This window comes from Tamandua tetradactyla, chromosome 17 (genome assembly GCF_023851605.1).
Source record: "Tamandua tetradactyla isolate mTamTet1 chromosome 17, mTamTet1.pri, whole genome shotgun sequence".
NCBI classification, from domain to species: domain Eukaryota; kingdom Metazoa; phylum Chordata; class Mammalia; order Pilosa; family Myrmecophagidae; genus Tamandua; species Tamandua tetradactyla.
In genome coordinates this window covers 6,466,487-6,486,198 of record NC_135343.1, presented here as the reverse complement: position 1 = coordinate 6,486,198, position 19,712 = coordinate 6,466,487, and the positions used below count along the sequence as shown (strand labels likewise).

The following is a 19,712-nucleotide window of genomic DNA, read 5'->3' as shown; positions in this document are numbered from 1 at the left end:
TCCAGTGTCTGAAAGGGGTTTCCGGGGTGGGGGTGGGGGAGCATTTTGAGAGTACTCAGATTTCTTGTAGAATTGAAATATAAGAAACAGGTGCTCAGTCAACACCTGCGAGACAGCTGTGGCATGCAAAGGCCCTAAGTACGAAACACATTCTCTCCCGTAAGAGAGTCCTGTCCATGAGAGTTGAACTTTCATAAATAATAAATCAGAGTCTGATCAGTCAATTGACAGAGATCTTCTAAGAGTATTCCTGTAAAAATTCAATGGGAAAGTAGGGAAAAAAAAAAGAGACTGCTGGGAAATACTAACAGTGGCTTTCTCTAGGTGCTCTGATTATAAAGGATCTTTGCTTCTTTAACCTTTCCTGCTTGTTTTTGCCCCAATGCTGTTTTGGCATTTTTTGTGTGTGCATAAGAGGTTGTACAAAAATGATAAAAAAGGACTGATACATCTGTCGGACAGGACAATGTTGGTCAAAGGATCTTCCCTGGAAAACCATGGAAGAATTACTAGAGGAAAAGGAAAGGACTAAGGCCAGAGAAGGTTATTTTGTCGTTGCTATTTTTTCTCCAAATAATGTTTTAAAATGCAGAGTTACAAAAAAATTGAATAGATTTGTGTTTGTGTATTTCTTAATTGCAGTCTTAACACCTTCAATGTGCTAACGAGCCCTGAAACTCTCCAGAAGGCAGAGTCAGTACACAGTATCGCCTAAACTTGTTTTTGGAGGCACTTCCTGGGGCTAGCATTCCCCAGAATATACTCTGAGAAATCTGGCATCAGGCAAGGTTCATTTAAGGGCAGTGCATTCCCTCCCAAGCCGGGGCCGGTCGTGGTGAAGAGGCATCCATCCCTTTATGTAAGAGCAGGCAGCATCTCTGCACATGGATGTAGAGGGGTACAGAGGTACCCCTTCTGCAAAATTTATGTATGCAGTTCCTCAAAAAGTTAAACATAGAACAGCCAAATAACCCAGCAATTCTACTCCCTGAATTGAAAGCAGAGATTTCAACAGGTATTTGTACACCAATGTTTACAGTGGCATTCTTCACAATAGCCAAAAGGTGGTACAGAGGTACAGAGGTACCTCTCAGCTCAGGAGTCCTCAGCTCAAGGAGAGGGTGTCATGTGGGGTGCGGGGGCAGGGAGAGGGGGTAGCTGTCCCAACGGAACAAGTAGGGCCTGGCTGGCACCACTGTCATTTCCAGGGATCACTGAGGACTCAGGAGGCCGGGTCTGCTTTCCACAGCAGAGACGTGGCAAAGCCATTTGGGAACAACTGAGCTCAGCGGAAGCTGCCTTTTTCTCCTGATACATAACAAGGCCAACTTTACTCTCAACCACAGTTCTCAAAAACGTCTGGGCCACCGTGGGAAGCTGGCCTAATTTCATAGTGAGTCTTACTGGTCACATGGGGAGAATTTACCTGGAGCACAATCCTTAGAAACATCTTAGCAAAACTCTAAAGGGGTTGTTAAGCTTTTCCTGAAGAAAGGCAGCATTTTCAAGATGATGGGCTTCTGACCTTCCTTTTTCACTTAAAATTTACAGAGAGGGCTCTTAGTAAATGGCCCTTTGCTCTGGATGCTCTAGAGGGGTCTGGGTCTCCCTGGGCTAAGATATTCCCAAATTTCTAAGCCCACCCTCCACATATTTCCCAGTCGGATTATTCTTCCTCAGCAAATGATCACGCCGAATAAAAGCCCAAAGTTCTAGGCAGCGGGACCCTTTTGTGCTCTGCTGCTTACTGGGCCACAGTGAGAATTAGCATTCTGCCCACAAGTGCAGCTCCTTTCCTTTTGCTGTGAATATAGAATCACTCATCTGGAAATGACCGCGTGATATAAACAAAACGTGTGCCCTACTACCTCCTGTGCCCGACCTCATTACTTGCGCTGCCTACATGGCCAGCTTCCTCACTAAATAAATCAAGCCAGAAGGAGCCTCTGAAACATTTACTGCCATTTTTTCCCCGTGTATGGAGCTTATGACAATGTACCTAAAAGCCAATGAAAAGCCTATCAGGTAAAATTACAACAAGAACAGTCGGGCAAGCTCCAGCTGAGGACATGTAGCACCCTGCGGGTGGCAGGCCTTTCATTCTGCACACAGGGTGTCCCCAAGTCCTCGCTGGGATCCACCTCCAGTTACCGCCCTTGCCCTTCAGAACTACAGAACTCATATCCAAAGAAACGCAGCAGAGGAGAAACGCTCTCCTTCTAGTCATATTACTCTCGACCAAAGAGGCCTGTAAGCAGCTGGATGATTAGCTAGAGCTCACACTTTAGCTCAGCAATGTGGCTCTGCCTAACAGAGACCCTGCAGGAATCATCCAAAGCATGTGTCTGGGGCAGTTAATGGTATTCTTTCTTCTATTATGCTTCTTTTCTCAAATGCCTTGCTAACTTGCTGAAACTCTTCGAGGGCGCATTTCTCATCTTATATCTTCCACTAGCTACCGCAGACCTTAGTTAAGCTCACATGGATCAGTCATTGATCGACATCAGCAAACTACCTGCTTCTCCCTTCTCTACCTGGGGGAAAGTAGAAGAAATAACCAGCCTCCAAATGGCTAATGCTCATCCTTCTGAAACACCTGCTTCTGCAAAATTTATGTATGCAGTTCCTCAAAAAGTTAAACATAGAACAGCCAAATAACCCAGCAATTCTACTCCCTGAATTGAAAGCAGAGATTTCAACAGGTATTTGTACACCAATGTTTACAGTGGCATTCTTCACAATAGCCAAAAGGTGGAAACAACCCAAGTGTCCATCAACAGATGAATGGATAAACAAAATGTGATGTATACATACAATGGAATATTATTCAGCCATAAAATGTGAAATTCTGACACATGTGACAACATGATGAATCTTGAAAACATTATGCTAACAGAAAGAAGCCAGATACGAAAGCACACCTACTATACAATTTCGTTTACATGAAATATCTAGATTAGGCAAATTCATAGAGATAGAAAGTAGTTAAGAGGTTACTAGGGGTTGGGGGGAAGGGGAGTACTGGGAGTTTTTGCTTAATGGAGATACAGGTTCTGTTGGGGGTGATGAAAATGTTTTAGAAATAGTGGTGATGACTGCACAACATAGTAAATGCATTCAATGCTACTGAACTGTACACTTAAAAATGGTTAAAATGGCACATTTTATGGTATATGCATTTTGCCACAATAAAATAATAAAATTACTATGCACAGACTTCTTGTTTGTAGTATTTTAATCCCTCCCTCTTGCCTGAACAATTGTATTGGTGGTTAAGAATAAGAATCAAGGTCAATGAATATTAAAATTCCTGGTTTGTGTTTCAAATCAGCATTCACTCTATTGAGAATTCCAGGAAGCAGCTTACCTTGCCTGGTTCCTGCTCTTGATTCTTTTTGACACAGGCAGTGCAGCCAGCATCTTACCAGCCACAACTAAAATGCATGGCGTTATGGTAATGGAATATCACAGTAATTTTACCTAGTTCTGATTAGCTCCTTTATATTGGATTAAAGGAGGAGGTTAACATGACCCGTCTTAGACAACAGGTGTTCACTGCTATCCAGAAGTAGAGGGAGCTATATTTTACAATACCATGAAGTGATGGAAACTGGCTTTCACTGGAATTCACTGGGATTTACTGTCCCAGTCCCTCAGGCACTTTGCTGTGAATCAAAAGAGGCAGTCTCCTTTCACTGAACATCATGAGAAGCAACCTAATATATTGGTCAGAGTCCGGACTCTAGAAATTCTGTGAGAATGTGAATCCCCTCTCTGACTACTGGTGGCTGGCTGTGAGATCCTGAGTCTCAACTTTCTCAACTGTAAAACGGGGAGAATAACAGTACCTGCTTCAAGGGGGCGCTGTGAAGATTAAATAATCACTGCCTGTAAACTGTCCCAGGCACATGGTAAGTGCTCCCTAAATTTTAGCTCTTCGCTGTGCCAGGTGCTTAGACACAGCTGCATTTCATTCCTGTACCAACCCTGGGAAGAAGGTGCTAGTATTATCAACCCCATTTTACAGAAAAAGAAACTGAGGCTAAGGGAGATTTAGTAACTTAACCAAAGACAGAAAGTAATAGTGGCATAAAGCCAGGCCTATCTGATTCTAAGCCTGTATACCTCTGCTACATGTAACCACTTCCTGGGTGGTCACATACACACCAACAACCCAAAAAACTAGGTCACCTCAGAATTAGAAATACAGGAGTATGACTGGAACATCACAGATAAGCCATGAGCCTTATTATCAAAGAACACCAACTGTCTCTTGATCACATTGTTTCCTTCTTGAATACAAGGACGATGTTTTTTGCATCTTCCATAAAGAAAGCAGCACATGTTTTGAACAGAGTAGGTGGCCCAAGCTCAATCGATTTATGGAAATTCAAAGAAGAGAGTGAAGCCATGCCCTGGTTCATAATACTTGATCAAACAATCCCAATAAACCGTGAATTTTCTAAAGCTTTAAAAGCCTTGCCTAACACAGAGTTTGTTTTCTGGGAGCAGCCAGAGTTTTGTTCTCAAGCTAAACGTTCTAATCTCATTAAAAAATACTGTGTGAGTGAAAACAATTCACTTCAGGCCTCCAGTGGGGAACAGGCAGAGCCCCCCACCCATACTCACACATTGCTGCACTGAGATAAAACTTGCAAAACCAGAGGATTTGAAACTGATATAATCATAGCTCTGTGCTTGTTTTGTTTTTGTTCTTTCCATGTGTTATGAAGGGTATGCATCTTAGCTGCTCTTCAGGCTAGGAAATCAGGGTGCTATCAAATGTGCCAAAGCTTCTCCCCCATCCAAGGAGGAGTAAGGGCTAGCAACAGCACACCCCACCCCACCCCCTAATAAGGGATGCACATTTTCTGTTCAGAGAAGCTTTCCAAGAGGAAAAGTTTGGAGATGTATATGTCCACAGCCCAAAACAAATGGAGATGGAAATGAAGGAAAATAAACCACATACAATCTATTTCAAAGAACTTTTAGCCTATATTTTCTGATCTCTGAGTACTATAAACCCTAACCATCCATTTTTATTTCTTGATTTAGAGTTAAGCAGCACAGGATTGAGCAGGGCCAAGATCTGGAGGGCTGGGAGGGCTACAGTGAAGAGGATGATGGTAAAAGTAAAATTCCTGTGGACCCCAAAGTTACACTGGAATGCAACCCTCAGTCTGGGCCTGGCACATAGCTCGAATTTGTTTTTATATGAAGAGAATCTCTTGTGGTCCAGTAGTTAAGAGCAGAGTCTAAGGTTAAGGAAAACTCCATTTAACTTCCCGTTTTGCCGCTTAATAGTTTTATGATCTTTGACATGTCACTGCGCCTCTTTGAGCCTAAGATTCCTCATGTGTAAAATGGGAACAACAGTGGGACACAACTTGAAGGAATTCTGAGAACATGATAATGCAAACAGAAGTAGGTAGCCCAGTCATGGTGGCTATGGGCACATGGGAAGCATCCACGGAATGCTGGTCAGGACTGCTGTTCTCTCCATGCAATTTCACATTATTAACTACTGTTCTCTCCATGCAGTTAATAATGAAAAAGTGCTTCTTAGTGTATTTTTGTGGTCTGATTCCCAAAACAATCTGTGAGGAAGGCAGGCTAGAAACTGTTACCCTTGTGTTGAAGGTGAGGAAACTGAGGCTTAGAAAGATTAAAGGGTTTGTCAGAATTCATTAGCTGGCAAAGGGAAAGCCAGCCAGGAATGCAGCTCCAATCTCTGGCTATGGAAGGACCCACTGTACTGCTCAAAGTTCCCCAGTAGGTCCTCTTATACTGTTACCCAGCACTCCGCCTGCTGGTACCCGGGAGGGCCTATTTACTGTTACACAGTTTCCCAGTAGGATATGTTCTACTGTTACCTAGCACTCTGCCTGCTAGTACCCGGTAGGGCCTGTTGTACTGTTAGACAGCACTCTGCCCGCTGATGCCCATTAGGACCTGTTTTACTATTACATAGCACTGTGCCCACTGGTACCCAGTAGGAAGCCAAAAGGCAAAATACCCAGCAGGAAAAAACTGGAAGCCAGCCTACTCACAAGAAAGGACAAGATTCTATCTTATTCTAGTGTGATCTACTCATTTAAATGCTGCTTGGGACCCAAATTGATTTTGTAATACGTGTAGGTTGTGACCCACATTTGAAAAACACTGCAGCAGGGAGCTTTGGTTCCCAAATGCCAAGTAAAGGACCTGTTAGTTCAGAATTCTTGAGGAATTTTTTGTGTGTGTTGTTGTTTATTTACATTTTTATTACAGAGGTTTTCAAGCAGATGTAAAAGTCGGGGTAAGAATTTGATAATCCTCAGCACTGATCTCCAGTTTCAGCAGTCAATGTCACATGCCAATCTTGTTCCATTTATACCTTTGGCCATTTCCCTTGCTCCTTGTTTGTTTGTTTGTTTTTTGTATGCTATATGGCGGGATCACAGTTCATTATTTTTCCATGTGAGTATCCCATTTGTAGCACCATTTGTGGAATTTTTTGTTTGTTTGCTTGTTTTTTGGGAAGTTCATGGACTGGGAATCGAACCTGGGTCTCCTATATGGCAGGTGAGAATTCTACCACTGAACTACCCCAGCACACCTGCTCCCTGATTTTTGTTTAAAGGAAATACTTAAGGAGTTCAAGAAATAACAGATTTTCTCCCTACATCCTGCAGATCCTTCTCTAGCAGACCTGGAGGTGCTGGGACCTACTGTTCTTGTGGCTGCCTCCTCAGTAAAGAGCCCTGATCCCTGGAATCGATGACCTGAGTGAGGCAGAGGCCCACCATTTGTAAGTGGAGGACTGTAAGTAAGAGACACGCACACGCAGTGAGTTCTGCTGAAGGGAAATGGGCAAACCCTTCAGGTACACGGGCTGATGTGTCACTGAAACGAGATGATTTAAGTACCCACTGTGGTAGACTGAATTGCATACCCCAACTTAGACACATTCTTAATCTTAACCTGTATTTTTGTGGGTGTGAACCCATTGTAAATAGAACCTCTAGAAGACGTTTTTGTTAAAGGGTAGCCCAACTGAATGAGGGCTGGGCCACCCCTTAATCCATACAACTAGAAGCCTTAAAGAGAGAAGAAACTGGAAGCCAGAATTTGAAGGCAGCCATACAGAAAGAAGTCAGAAGAAACCGGAAGAGCTGACCCAAGGAGAGAGAGCCACCACCATGTGATGGGAGGTAGAGATGCAAGCCAAGGAATCCTACAAGGAATGAGACAGAACGGTCTCACTCCAGGAGAAAGCAAGCCTTGCCGATATCTTGAGTTTTGACTTACTACTTCAGCCTCAAAATTGTAAGCCAATCGATTCCCATTTAGCAAACCCACTGTGTGGTATCTGTTATTGCAGCCCGACAACTAAGGCATCTACCATGTGCCAACATGGCAGAAGCAGAAAGCAACAAGAATGGAGTAGGGAGGATAGTCCTGCAGGCCTATGTGAAGGCTTTCCTGATGGAAGATTTCTGTGCAGTCGCAGCACTCTGATGGCAGGATGTGATCCTGGACCAGAACCCTTCAGTTTCCCAGCAACTGCTCCTCATTCACCAGTGTGCTCCTCAGGACAGGAAAAAACCACACTCCTCTTCATTTCTTCAGAGTTTCCCACAAACCCCGCGATTCTGATGAATTGGGAAACTGATGACATTCTACCACTCTTGACCTCTCAAAATGTCAATTTTATGACACCTTATAGGGTAGGCAGTCAGTAAATATCCAAGGATGGAATGAATGATGAAAGGATTATGACAGGCCCCATATACCAGTCACCACATATCTTTTTCTCATCAATGCAACATAGTGCAAGGTGGATATAAATGGAATATCCCATTTACAAAATGAGGAAACTGAGACACTGTATATGAAAGTGCTTAGTGAAATGTCTGATGATGATTATGTGCTCAATGTGTGGTAACTATTATCACTACTATTGGCCAAAGCCAGACCAGATCTTTGTATTGGTTTCCTGGCCCCATATGATGGGGTGGCTTAAACAACAGGATTTGATTGGCTCACAGTTTCAGAGGCCAGAAGGCTTGCTTCCTTCTGGGGTCACTATCTTCTGATTGGCTAGCAATCTCTGGGGTTCTTTGGCATCTTCTCCTTTCTCTTCTGGGTTCCATTGACTTGCAGCTCTGGCTGACTGTGGTTTCTTCTTCTGTGTCCAATTCCCATTGCCTATTATGACTTCATCCATACTGGATAAAGGCCCACCTTCATTCGGTTTGAGCAACTCAACTATTAACATCTTCAAAGGTCCTATTTACAAATGGGTTCACAACCATAAGACCAGGGGTGGAGACCTGACCGTGCCTTTTGTGGGCGACATGATCAAATTCCCAACGTTCTTCAATAGCGGAGCCAGGATTTAAACCCAGGCCTGTCTGGCCCCAATCAAGCTGCCTTGCCTAGCAGTGTCTGTCCTGGAAAAGCAGTAACCCGAGGTCTTGGAAAGAAGATCAGGTTAACAGGGCTAACACCTAAACATGTTAAAAATACAGACCACACAGCAGATCCCAGACAATGATGAATTTTAGGGTAAGGAGCAAAATTGAAGGAGATGGTAAAAAAAATTTTAAAAGAGCACTGCAATAGTTCAAGGAAAGTGTGTGCCTAGAGAATGTTCCACAACTGACTGTCTGCTGGTGCTTTCATGTAAGCTGAGTGAGGACAAGCAGGCTCAGGCTGACAGACCCTCTCAGCACCTTCCAGTGCAAGGAAGGTGGCCCTTCTTACCTCTTTGCCCTGTCTTTCTCATCTTCATCCATTAGATTTTCGATGCAGTTTTTCCTGCAAAAAAGAACAACTGATTACCACCTATATCTAGATCTTTCTCACAGAATTTTCTGGTAGTCATTGTGGTCTCACCTGCCCCACAGGTCTGAGCTCAGTAGTTCTCAAAGTTTTTGGTCTCTGCACCCATTTATACTCTTAAAAATCGAAGAGGTCTACAAACAGCTTGGTTTACGTGGGTTCAAAGGAGAAATTAACATACACGGGCACCTATTCCATTTGTAATCAGAGGAATGAAGTAATTTACATGTCATATAGCATCAGAAAGGTGGGAGAATGAGTCACAAAGGCAAATAATGTATTAGTAGAGATAAGTATCTTGAACATGCAGATAATAGGGGTCTCAAAGCCATACTTTGAGAACTGCTGCTTTGACCTAACTCAACATATGTTTATCTCAAGCCTTAAACCTAAAAGCACTTTCTGTGACTTTGATCTGTTAGTAACATCATAGCCAGCCTCATTCACTCTTCTTTGCATGAAGCCAGCTGCCTATGACATTCCAAACGGCAGCATCTATTTGTTTATCTGCTCATTCAGATATACAAACTCCTGTCACACACCGACCAGAGTAATCAAGACCCCAAAGGAATATATTCCACAGTCCTTTCCTTAAGATACTTATACTCCCCTACAGAGTCAAGGCACACAGTTATAAAAAAAATTACTTAATCCAGGAATGTTCTTGTGGCTCAAAGTCACAAGAGTGACCCTCTCCACTGGCCCAGTACCTCTCAGCCCATTAGTCCCAGTTATCTCTTTGGCAACATCCAGACATGTTATTCCTCCAACCCTCAGAACCACATTCACAGTCCCTTCTTTCATTTACACATATCCCAGCATCTTGCCTGCTAGAGGCAAGATGTTGCTCCCCCGACAGCCAGCCCACCAAGGACAAACATATTCAGGGTGTCCAGGGAGGCCAGAGTCTGTTGTGGGACTGAGAAGACAGAGTGGGATGAGAGGAGGGTGGGACCACAGAGGGGCTGAGTCACTACTATCCATACTTGTCTGTTCCCCAAAATAGAAGGTCTAAAGTTAGAACTCTAAAACCAATACTTTGCAAATGCAGTAAAACAATGAGTCTCAAAATTTCAAGCTTTAAATTAAAAAAAATGTTAATGTAGCAAATGAATCCTTCTCAGAGATAATTCGGTTTTGCTATTTTGGTCTCCCACGTGTACAGGGAGGAATTCTGTAGCCATAGCTCCCCATTTTTGTACACATCCCATTCAGCAAACAGCAAACATATTCAGTGATGGATTCACAGGACACACCACTGAGAAGCTGAAGCTTGTATCATGATTCAAATGGGGTTAATGCATCTGCAAGGCACATATTTAATGTTTTCCAGATGGAATTTGTTCAAAGCTTTATGACAGAAAAAATGTGGTGTGAACTCATTTTAATTATGCATATTCAATGGAAGAGGCTGCGCATGGGCTTCAAGCTGGGAGCAAGGGTCCAGCCACTTCAGGGCTTTACTAGCACTCAGACAGAACACGTTTAAGAAGAACTCTGCATCTCAGCATGCTTTCCTACGGTTCTGGAATCCTCTCTGAAGACTAGAGTTCCTTAGTCACAAAATAAATATCAAACATGATTCAGAGTTCTTCTTTATCAACCCAGATCTTCTCTGATTTATACACCTGTTTATCCTTAAACATTTCCCGAAGTCATGAAGCCTCAATCTACTTCCTTGGCGTCCTCATTTTTCCCATTTCCTGACCCACTCCTGTTGTGTGACCCCATCAAGGCCACCCTGGCCAGCCGCACCCTCTGTTTGAAGAGAAAGTGCCTGTGAGGTGTTTTCAGTTAACACCTGCATGGAAGTGCCACACTGGTGCCCTGAATGTTCAGTCACATCCCTCGTGTCTCTAGTGGCTGCACCCATACATTTTTGAGTCTCTCTTTCACTTCCTTCATAACGTGGAGGGACCAGAGGGTATCCAAAGACAAACACCAAAGAGGATCGAAGGGAAGAAAGTCAGTCCTCTGAGGTCAAGCTAAAGGAACAACAGAGAAGGTGAAGAGGTGAAAACTCCTCTGCTCAGTTAAATGAAGACCTTCCAATGCGAAGGATTTTGAACAGCTAATTTTTTATGACCACAGAGTGCCAGAGAAGAGGAAATGGGCTTAAATGCAGAGGAGATTCTATTTGAATCTGAGATATCAAGCACTGATGTGACCAATTCCCAGAGAGACCAATGGAGGGAAGCAGTAGACCCTTTACTCCATTATCATCTGACATCAAGGGGACCCATTTACCCCCTCCGGTGCTGACCTTGGTCACCAGTGGAGGAAATGGTCTTCTTATTTTGAAACTACGGTAGATAGATTTACAAATAATTTGTACAACGTGTTTTATTCAACTTCCAGACCCCTTTTCAGGTGAAGAACCTCTAAATTCAAACTATGGATCCAATTATTAATCTGGGAAAAAAGCACAAAATATACTGCCTTTTCTGTCTTCTCATACTCTGATATGTAATTATCGCACTTTTATCAGATTAACAATTGGACCCACTGCTTTAAACTCAGAGACATGTCACCTGAAAACAATGTGAGCTTTTTATTTGAAAATGTAGCTCACATGCTGTTAAATTAATTTATTCTGTTTCCCACCTCTGGGGCCCCCCTTGTATTGGTCTATTTTTATGCCAGTAGCACACTGTCTTTACTCTTGTAAGTTTTATAGTAATTCTTGATATCAGTGTAGTGTGACCTTACAACTTTGCCCTTCTTAGTCACAATTTTGGCTATTCTTGGCTTGGCATTTTCATGTAAATTATAGAATTAGCTTGTCCATTTCTATAAGATTGCCTGCTGGGATTTTGAATGAGATTTTGTATTGATTTTTGAACCCATTCAGGTACCTGGCCCCCTCTCTCTGCCTCTCCTTTGAAACCACCAGCTCCATGAAGAGGCAAGGAAGTGTCATCCTTGAAGCACTAAACAGAATGTCCATGTGTGACACTGCCCCTGAGTGGGCAACAAAGATCCTGCAGCAAATAAGCCCTTCTCCCAAGGGGATGACATGGGGAGGGATGTAAGTAAATAAGTAAAGATACAGCCTGCCTGTCAATGGGTGGAGAAAAATCAAGCAGAATAAGGGGGTCAAGGAAAGCTGTGCTGATAAGAGATTTGTGCTGTGACGTGGGTGTGGAGGGCCGTGAGCCAGAAGGCTACCTCTAGAGAGAGCATTCCAGACAGCAAGAGAAGCAAGCCGCAGCCAAGTAGTCAGTGTGGTGGAAGAAGCTGTTGAGGGAGACGGCCAGGAAATGAAGCCAGGGAGGCTGGGGGTGAGGTGGGGGTCCCTTGGGGAGACTGTAAGGGTTGTGGCTTTTGCTCCAAGTAAGATGTGCAGGCACTGGAAAGTCTGGACAAGGAGTGACCTGAAACAAATTTCAGTTCAACAAGGTCACTCTGTGCTGAGAATAAGGTCAGGGGGTGAGGGTGAAAACAGAGCCTCAGACCAGAGCCAAGGGCCTAGGGCCGGAGAGTCCATGAAGGAGGTGGACTACGTGTTGAATTAGGTTGCCCACCTCAGGCGATGGCTGTGAATGTAAAATGAACTTAGTGAAGCTTATATGTAGGAAAGTACCCAGCACCAGTGAGGCCCACAGCAGCCACTCAAAAAAGCAACTCTTCTGACAGCAAGGATAACGCATAACACGTCTTCAATGTGCCTGTTACATGGTGCCTAGCAAAGTTCCTTGCTCATATTAGGTACTCGATTAATGTAAGTGGAATGAAGAAGGGAGACGGAGAGGAAGAAAGGGAGGCAGGGGCAAAAGAGGGGAAGGGAGGAACCCAGCCAGGACCAAACCCTCCCTGACTTCATATATGCTTGCCTAGCATTCACTCCAAAAATCTTTCCATGGCCATGATTAAGCTAACAGTAAGTAACAGTACTTACTAACTATACTGGAAGACATAATTACATCCTGATGACTAAAAACTAAAACAAAAATTTCTGTGTGTGCAGCTACTTACTAAAGGGAAAATCCACTTAGTCGGAAAGGAAGACTGGTGTTCCACAGGAGGGGAAGACCCCTGGTTCCCTTTGTCTTATGGCTTCAGGGTTTCCAAGGTCCTTCAAAGAACCTTGATTCCCAGTATTTCCTTCCCTTGGAGCCAGGCAGCGCCACCAGAAAGGCCAAGCCACCTACCAAGGACACCAGGCAGGCCCATGTCTCCTGGAGCTAACTGCAGGCTCTTCTCCACCCACTGCCTACTGAGAGATGTGTGGGTTTCTGACTTCAGAGCCAGCCAGGTTTAAATGCCAATTTCAACCTCCTTGCTCTATGAATATGAGCAAGTTCCTGAATCTTCGGTGTGTCTGTTTTCCAACTTCCTAACAGGAGGCAATGGCCACCAGGAAGAGACTGAGTGAGGCTGAGATGAGAGGTCTGTCTGCCTGGGGGGAGGTATGCACAGACTGCCAGGTCGAGGCCCGGAGCACTGAAGGCTTTCAAACACCTCGGCCTAGCAGAACTGGTCTCACTTTCACTTTCAGCTGTGACCACTGAGCCCCTGCCAAGACACGGGCCACCAGCCTCATCCCATCTTCTCAGCCTTGAACTGCAATGAACACAAACTTAAGGAGTTTATATAAACCTATGATTTCAGAGAAGGGTTTCTAGCAGAGACAGGAAGGATTGCGTTGGCTGGAAAAGTGCTGCACCATACCTAGGGGCACCCAAAGACTGGACTGGTGCACCTGCAGAGGCCTGGGTCCTATCCACTTCCAGGGACTATCAGTGGGTGAGGTGGTGAAAGAGTTCAGATCAGAAAGAAAAAGCACAGGAGCTGGAGAACTGAGCCCAGCCAGCACCATGGAGAGCGCTGTGGGAAGTCCTGGAGCCAGGAAGTCCCCGGGGAGTTAGCAGAGAGCCATGCCCACTGCCAGGGGAGGAAGGTAACGGGACCCTCTGGGTCTCAGAGCTCCTGGGTTGAGCTTCTCCAGTGGGGAATGGTCCCTGGCTAAATAAACCTCCAGAGCCACCTCCCAGCCAGTGGTCAAACACCTCTGAGAAGGGGCAAAGGAAGGCATGGCCTGGCTTTGCCATCTCATAGCTTTATGTGGCCTTGGGGAGGGTTGCTTCCTCCCAACCCGAGGCCCTGCCTGAGAAGTAGGGATAATAGAAAGGCCTCCCTCATTGCATGCTTGTGAGAGGAAAATGTGAGAAACCCCAGCGCTGGTCCTGGCACAACTAAGTAGTCAAATAATCATAGCTACAGTTAATATCAATAATGATAAGTATTTTATGGACATTTAAGCCCATAAAATGTCTGTGAGTGGAGGATTTTGTTCCCAGCTATAAATAGGTGCCGAATATATGTATACATGCGTGTGTGAAATTGTGTGTACATCTGTGTGTGTCTGTGTGTAGGCATGGCAGAAAATCATGATGCTGCCTAGAGGGGTAGACTGCCCCCTGTTGCCTAGCTATAACTTAACAGAAACCCAATAGGTTGTTTCCAGGTTGTAAGGTTAAAAAGGAGAAAAGGGAACATAATAAACACAGGTGGGAATGACTAAGGCCATCCTCCCCTAAGGAGCTCTCAATGAATAGCTTTTGATTTCAATTGAATCGAAGGACAAAAGCAAAACCTGCCCAGAACAATTTATGCTGCCTAGGTGAAACTTCTGCTCCAGGGGCTTGAGGACATTCTTTGGTAATCAGAACACAGGCCCTTGGCAAAGAGTGTGACTATCTTCTCATGCCACGTCTGCCCCTGGATCCCAGCATGTCAGCAGTGAGATGGGAGAGTAATGGATCATCCAGGTGACAAAGACTGGGGCCTGGCAGCTCACTCCTGGGATTCCAGAGAAGGCATCTCATTCTACTGAACCAGGGACTGGCACTGATTTTTCTGTAAAGAGTCACATAGCAAATCTTTTCCATGTGGGCAGCAAAGTCACTGTTGCAACTACTCAAGTCTGAGGTTGTAGTGCAAAAGCAGCCAAAGCAATATGTAAATGAATGGGCATGGCTGTATTTCAATAAAACTTTATTCACAAAAACAGGCTGTGGGTCGCTTCTGACTCACAGGCTGTAGACTGCCAGTCCAGGTTAAAGAATCACTAGAATGACAACTAAGTCTTCCTCTTCAGTGCCTTTGAATTTTGAATTTTTGTAGTCTTTATGGATCCAGTGGGTCACTCCGTATCATCATGAATTTTCCCTGAAATGATGACCATAAGCCTGGTGTTTTGGAAAGTCAATGTGTTTACAAAATAAAATCATGACATTTTCAAATAGGCTGAGAACTGGTTTGAGTTACAGATTCCAAGTTAACTGGAAACCCCCAATAACTCTTCCCCACCATAATAACCAAACCTGGTTCATAAAAAAAGAAAAATTACTGAAATCAAAAGAGGCGAAAACAAGCATCCACATTTCCCCAGTCCACTGGGGTTCATTTATTGTTTATAGCGTGTCTGCCTCAGTCCCTGGGGAGGGGGCCCCATGTCGTTTTGGATTAATGTCTGTTTCTCCCGTGCAGGAGCCTGATAAATATAATACGGAAAAATCATTAAGAAATAAAAACAGTTCCAGATGAATTGTAGGACTTACTTTTCTTCCTCTGTCATGTGGGGGAGGCTGGGAAATAACTTCCCTATTTTAATTCTTCCTTTCCAAGGAACACTTTTCGGGTTACAATGATTCATTCACTGGAGAAAAATAGTTTTTCTAAAGGAAACAGACAATGAGAACCTGAGAGCTGCCAGCTTCTGCAATCCCAATTCCCCTCCAACTGAGGCATTTTAACCAGGCTCCCACACTTTCTTGCTTTGGGAAAGGCAGAGGTGGGCAGAGGCAGCCTCAGTGCTAGCTCACCAGCTCAGTGTTTTGGGTTTTAATGTCTCTGCCATATAGCATTCTTTCCCATTTCTCCAATGTGGAGCTCAGGTCTCAGCTTTAGGTTGGGATCAAAGAGAAGGAGTATATGAACAAAGTAAGGAACTAAAGCTGGGGCTAGGAGTGGGAGGAGTTTAGCAGGAGCAAAAAGAGTTGGCTCACCCCAGACCCTGAGTAGAAACATAACTTCAAGTCTTTTCCGACTTCCGGGAGCCTCTCAGGGGACATTCTTATCTGCAAAATGGTGTCCTGTTGTGCAGAAAGCATCAGGGAAGGGCTGTACTGGGCCCTAAGTGCCTGCACAGGGCCACCAGCTTCTGTCTGGAGAATGTCCAAGCGGGCCGTTTTGTTCTAGGGATTCGAGAGGGAACATATGAGCTCAGCTTGAAGAAGAGGGAGGGGCACCATCTTGGGCCTGGAGAGAGGAGAGGAGGCCCTCCCTTGGCTTGATGAAGGAGACCACAGGGGGTCTTCAGGACCCATGATAAGGTAACTAAATCCAAAAAACAAATCCAATCCTAGGGCTATGGCTGGACTGTGGAAAATACCATCAGGCTGAGGCAGTGGAGCTAAAAAAGGAGGACAAGCTAGGAAGAATCCCAGCTAGAACCAGGAGATGGGGAGCCAGGGTGGGAGAAAATCCCAAAGAGCAGAAACAGGACTCAGCTTAGGAGGGAAAAATCCTGGAAGTAAAGCTAAAATCAGAGATGCAGCCCAGGGAGAGGAGGGAAATGCCAGGGAGTCTGCACCAGATCTAGGGTCTCCTGTGGGAAGAACCAAGACTCTGGGAGCAGAAATCAAACTCAGGAAGGCAGAGAGCAAGGCAGGATGCTGGATTCTCAGAAGAAATTAAGACAAGAACTCTATCTCATGAGGCCTCTGTACCAATAAGCAGACTATACCACAAGCTAGTTCTAAAAGGTCAATGCTGAGGCTTTATCTGTCCCTGAACATGATATCCCTTCAGGTTTTCATTTGTCCATGGGTCTGATGATTCATTACTCAAGGAAACAGTGACATATGCAATGAAAGAATGGATGGGGAAACCTAGACAATTTGGTATTAAATAAATTCACAGGGACAAAGTTTGATCAGCCAAGAATGTCCAACATAGAAATGACCACGAGATCTGAACTGAAAGGCAAACCTAACATTACATGTAATTCTTCCAACCTTTGAAGTTTATGACTACTTAAGATTCCTTTTTTGGGGGTGGGGGGCTTTATAGAGACTTCTGACTACATGGTATAAAACCCCGAGTCAAAAAGAGCAATCTAGTGGTAACAGTGTGTGGTCAGGGCGTGGACAAAAGACGCCTATAAAAATCAGCATCAGGGGAAGGAGACTGATGAGTCATTCTCAGAGCTGCATCAGTGAAAAGCCCTTGTTGGGAAGTGTTCAGCTACCACACATGAACCAAAGTGTATCATAAAATGCTACTTCATCTCCTCCATTTGTTCATCTGAATGCTCCTTGCGATCCAGGAACATGCATCCCAACTGTGCTCCAGTTTGCAAGGGGAGCAAAATCAAGACATGTCCTTGAAATAAGAAGTCAAATTCATTTTGGATACTCAGGCAGAGTTTCAAATAACATTTAATAAAAATATGGGATGTTTCATGTGAACTGTGATCTGCAGGAGGCAGCAAAATTAGTTTGGGTGCTATCAGATCTAGGTTTGAATGTCCTCCATCCTCTTTCCTTCCTGTAGCCTGGAGGCCTCAAGAACTGTTAGCTTCTATCCAGAAAAGAAGCAGATAATACCCACTTTCCAGAGCTGATATGAGAATCCATGAGGATTAATCACCTAGGGAGAAAAGTGCTTAGCACATAAAGGTCTAGGCAGGAAAGACAGTCATTTTCTCTTCCGCAGTTCAGTGGTCAGAACCATGTATTTAAGATGAAAACAGGCCAGACATTCGGAGTCATCGACTACCACACCCTTTCTGTGTAGGAACCATCCTATCTACATTACCTTCCCTCATCTTCCATTGTAATCCCTTCTCTTCTTTATTGTCTAAATAGAAAATGCACTCCTCCTGCAACACCAGGCAGCCCCCGCCCACCACCTCCACTAACATGGCACAGGAACAGCAAGACGCCCAATAGGAGCTTCCAGAACACCACCACAGCAAGCACCCTCTCCCCTCATGGGGCACACCCCTATTGGTGATGTGTTTATATTTCTTTTATTTACTTTGTAAAGTCGTCCATGAAAACTAGATCCTCCTGCTGGCTCCTTACAGTACAAGTCACTTGAAGATCTATTGCCTTTGGGTCCACCAGTGAGCTGGGTGCTGTCCCTGGGGAGGTGCCCCTGAAAGGTTGATCCAGGACACTTCAGCTCACCACTTGAACAGACACTGACAACAGAGACACCCTGCCTGACCCCCGCCTCCATCCTGGCCCAGCAGATGGTAGATGGAGACCTTGGCTGTGGCAGGCTGGGTGGCCTGTGTTGAAGGGACTGGCCTGCTGAGAGGCCGCCTCCGTTCATTCGTACCTTCACGCTATGGTTTCTATAAGAGCTCGTACTGAGGATCTAATATGGCTCTGGGGATACTCATCCCTTTTCTCTGAGGAGCTCAGGGGCTGAGGGAGGAGCCAGGTGAATTAATCCCAGGCTACAATGCCAGGTGGACAGAGTTTGGGGAGGGGCGTGCACAGGCTGCTGCCAGAACCCTCCACATCAGGCAAGGGACAAGGCTGACACTCAGCTGGGTGCTAAGCATCATGGTCGGGCCCAGCTGCTGGAGCCAGATGGTCTGGGTTCACAGATGTGTAACCAGGGCAAGTGACCAAGCCTCTATGCACATCAGTTTACTCATGCACAAGAGGCAGGCAGTAACAACACCTGTCTTACAAGCTGACGAGACTGAACTAAGTTAAGGTATGTAAAGCATTTAGAACCAAACCTGGCACAGGTGAGGGCTCAATGAATGTTTGCTTTCAGCAGGATGAGCAGGAGGGTTGGAGCTGGAATGAGAACTGCTCTTATCTGGGCAGGCAGAAGAGGCATCTGGGCAGAAGGAACAGTTTTGTTCAAAGGCTCTGGAGCATGGGAAGACAAGGCCATTTGGAGGCTTGCGAGTCATTCCAATGAGTAGTCTAGTGGCTGCATCTCTAGCCTGCCTTTCCGAGTGCACTACAGTTCCCAGAACATCTGCCCATGGCCCCTTCTCCAAGATACCCTCAGGCCTGGAGTACATGTCCAGGCCTGCAGTTTCACACAGGTAGAAATTGTCAAGGAGGGCCTTGACCCTCCTCAGCTGTTCTCTTCCACTGCACTTGTTCCAAATATAGCCAGCTGCGAACTTCTGGTTCGCAGAAGTTCCAGAAGTTCGCAGAAGTTCCAAATATGGCTGCTGCTTCTGGTCCTAGCCTGCTCCTTCCATTCGGCGAGCCCCCCACCATGGCCCCGGCATGCTTTGAGGCTGCATTATAACTGCACAAGGGCCTTTCTAATGACCTCAGGGAGTGTGAGCTTGTGAACAGTCATCCAAGTTAACAACTTCACACCAAGACCTGGCAAAAGCGTCACACTCCATGTAAGACACAGACAGAAACAGACATGGAGGATTTATTCAGCAACCTTATTGACCCATCTTACTCCTCATGAGTCAAGAACCCAACACCACCCGCTGACAGGGGTCTGCGTGGACAAGAAACACTTCAATTTGTGTAGTTATTCCACAGTAGCTCCCATCAGGACCTGGCCACCCTGCCCTAAGCCTCACTGAAGGACTCAGTGTATATCAATATATCAATCTAGATCAGGAAGTGTTATATACCAACGGGGAAAGGGCATACAGCACCAGTTTTTTAAAAATTAAGTCTGAAATAAAACACTGAGTTGTATCTGATGGGTCACTCCATTGACAGGCCTTTTTTTTTTTTTAAACTATGAATTAGCCAAAAAGACAGGTTGTTTTGGTTTGCTGCAGGCATATTTGGGTGGTCACAGCAAGGGAGATTTGGTATCGATCCATGTTTGCTACCCAGGGAGACCTTTCTCCCTTGGCCTCAGTTATCACACCC

General features: G+C 45.0%; 1 protein-coding gene across 6 annotated transcripts in view; it reads right to left on the bottom strand.

The window, feature by feature from the left end:
• The window catches only part of NPAS2 (neuronal PAS domain protein 2), a 201,325-nt gene that overhangs the window by 106,288 nt on the left and 75,325 nt on the right, over window positions 1–19,712 (bottom strand). For all 6 annotated transcript variants that reach the window (XM_077133889.1, XM_077133891.1, XM_077133893.1 and 3 more), the window contains exon 2: window positions 8,749–8,802. In XM_077133889.1, the coding sequence (XP_076990004.1) occupies window positions 8,749–8,780 (32 nt within the window). In that variant the 5' untranslated portion in view covers window positions 8,781–8,802. The remainder of the gene's footprint in view (window positions 1–8,748; window positions 8,803–19,712) is intronic.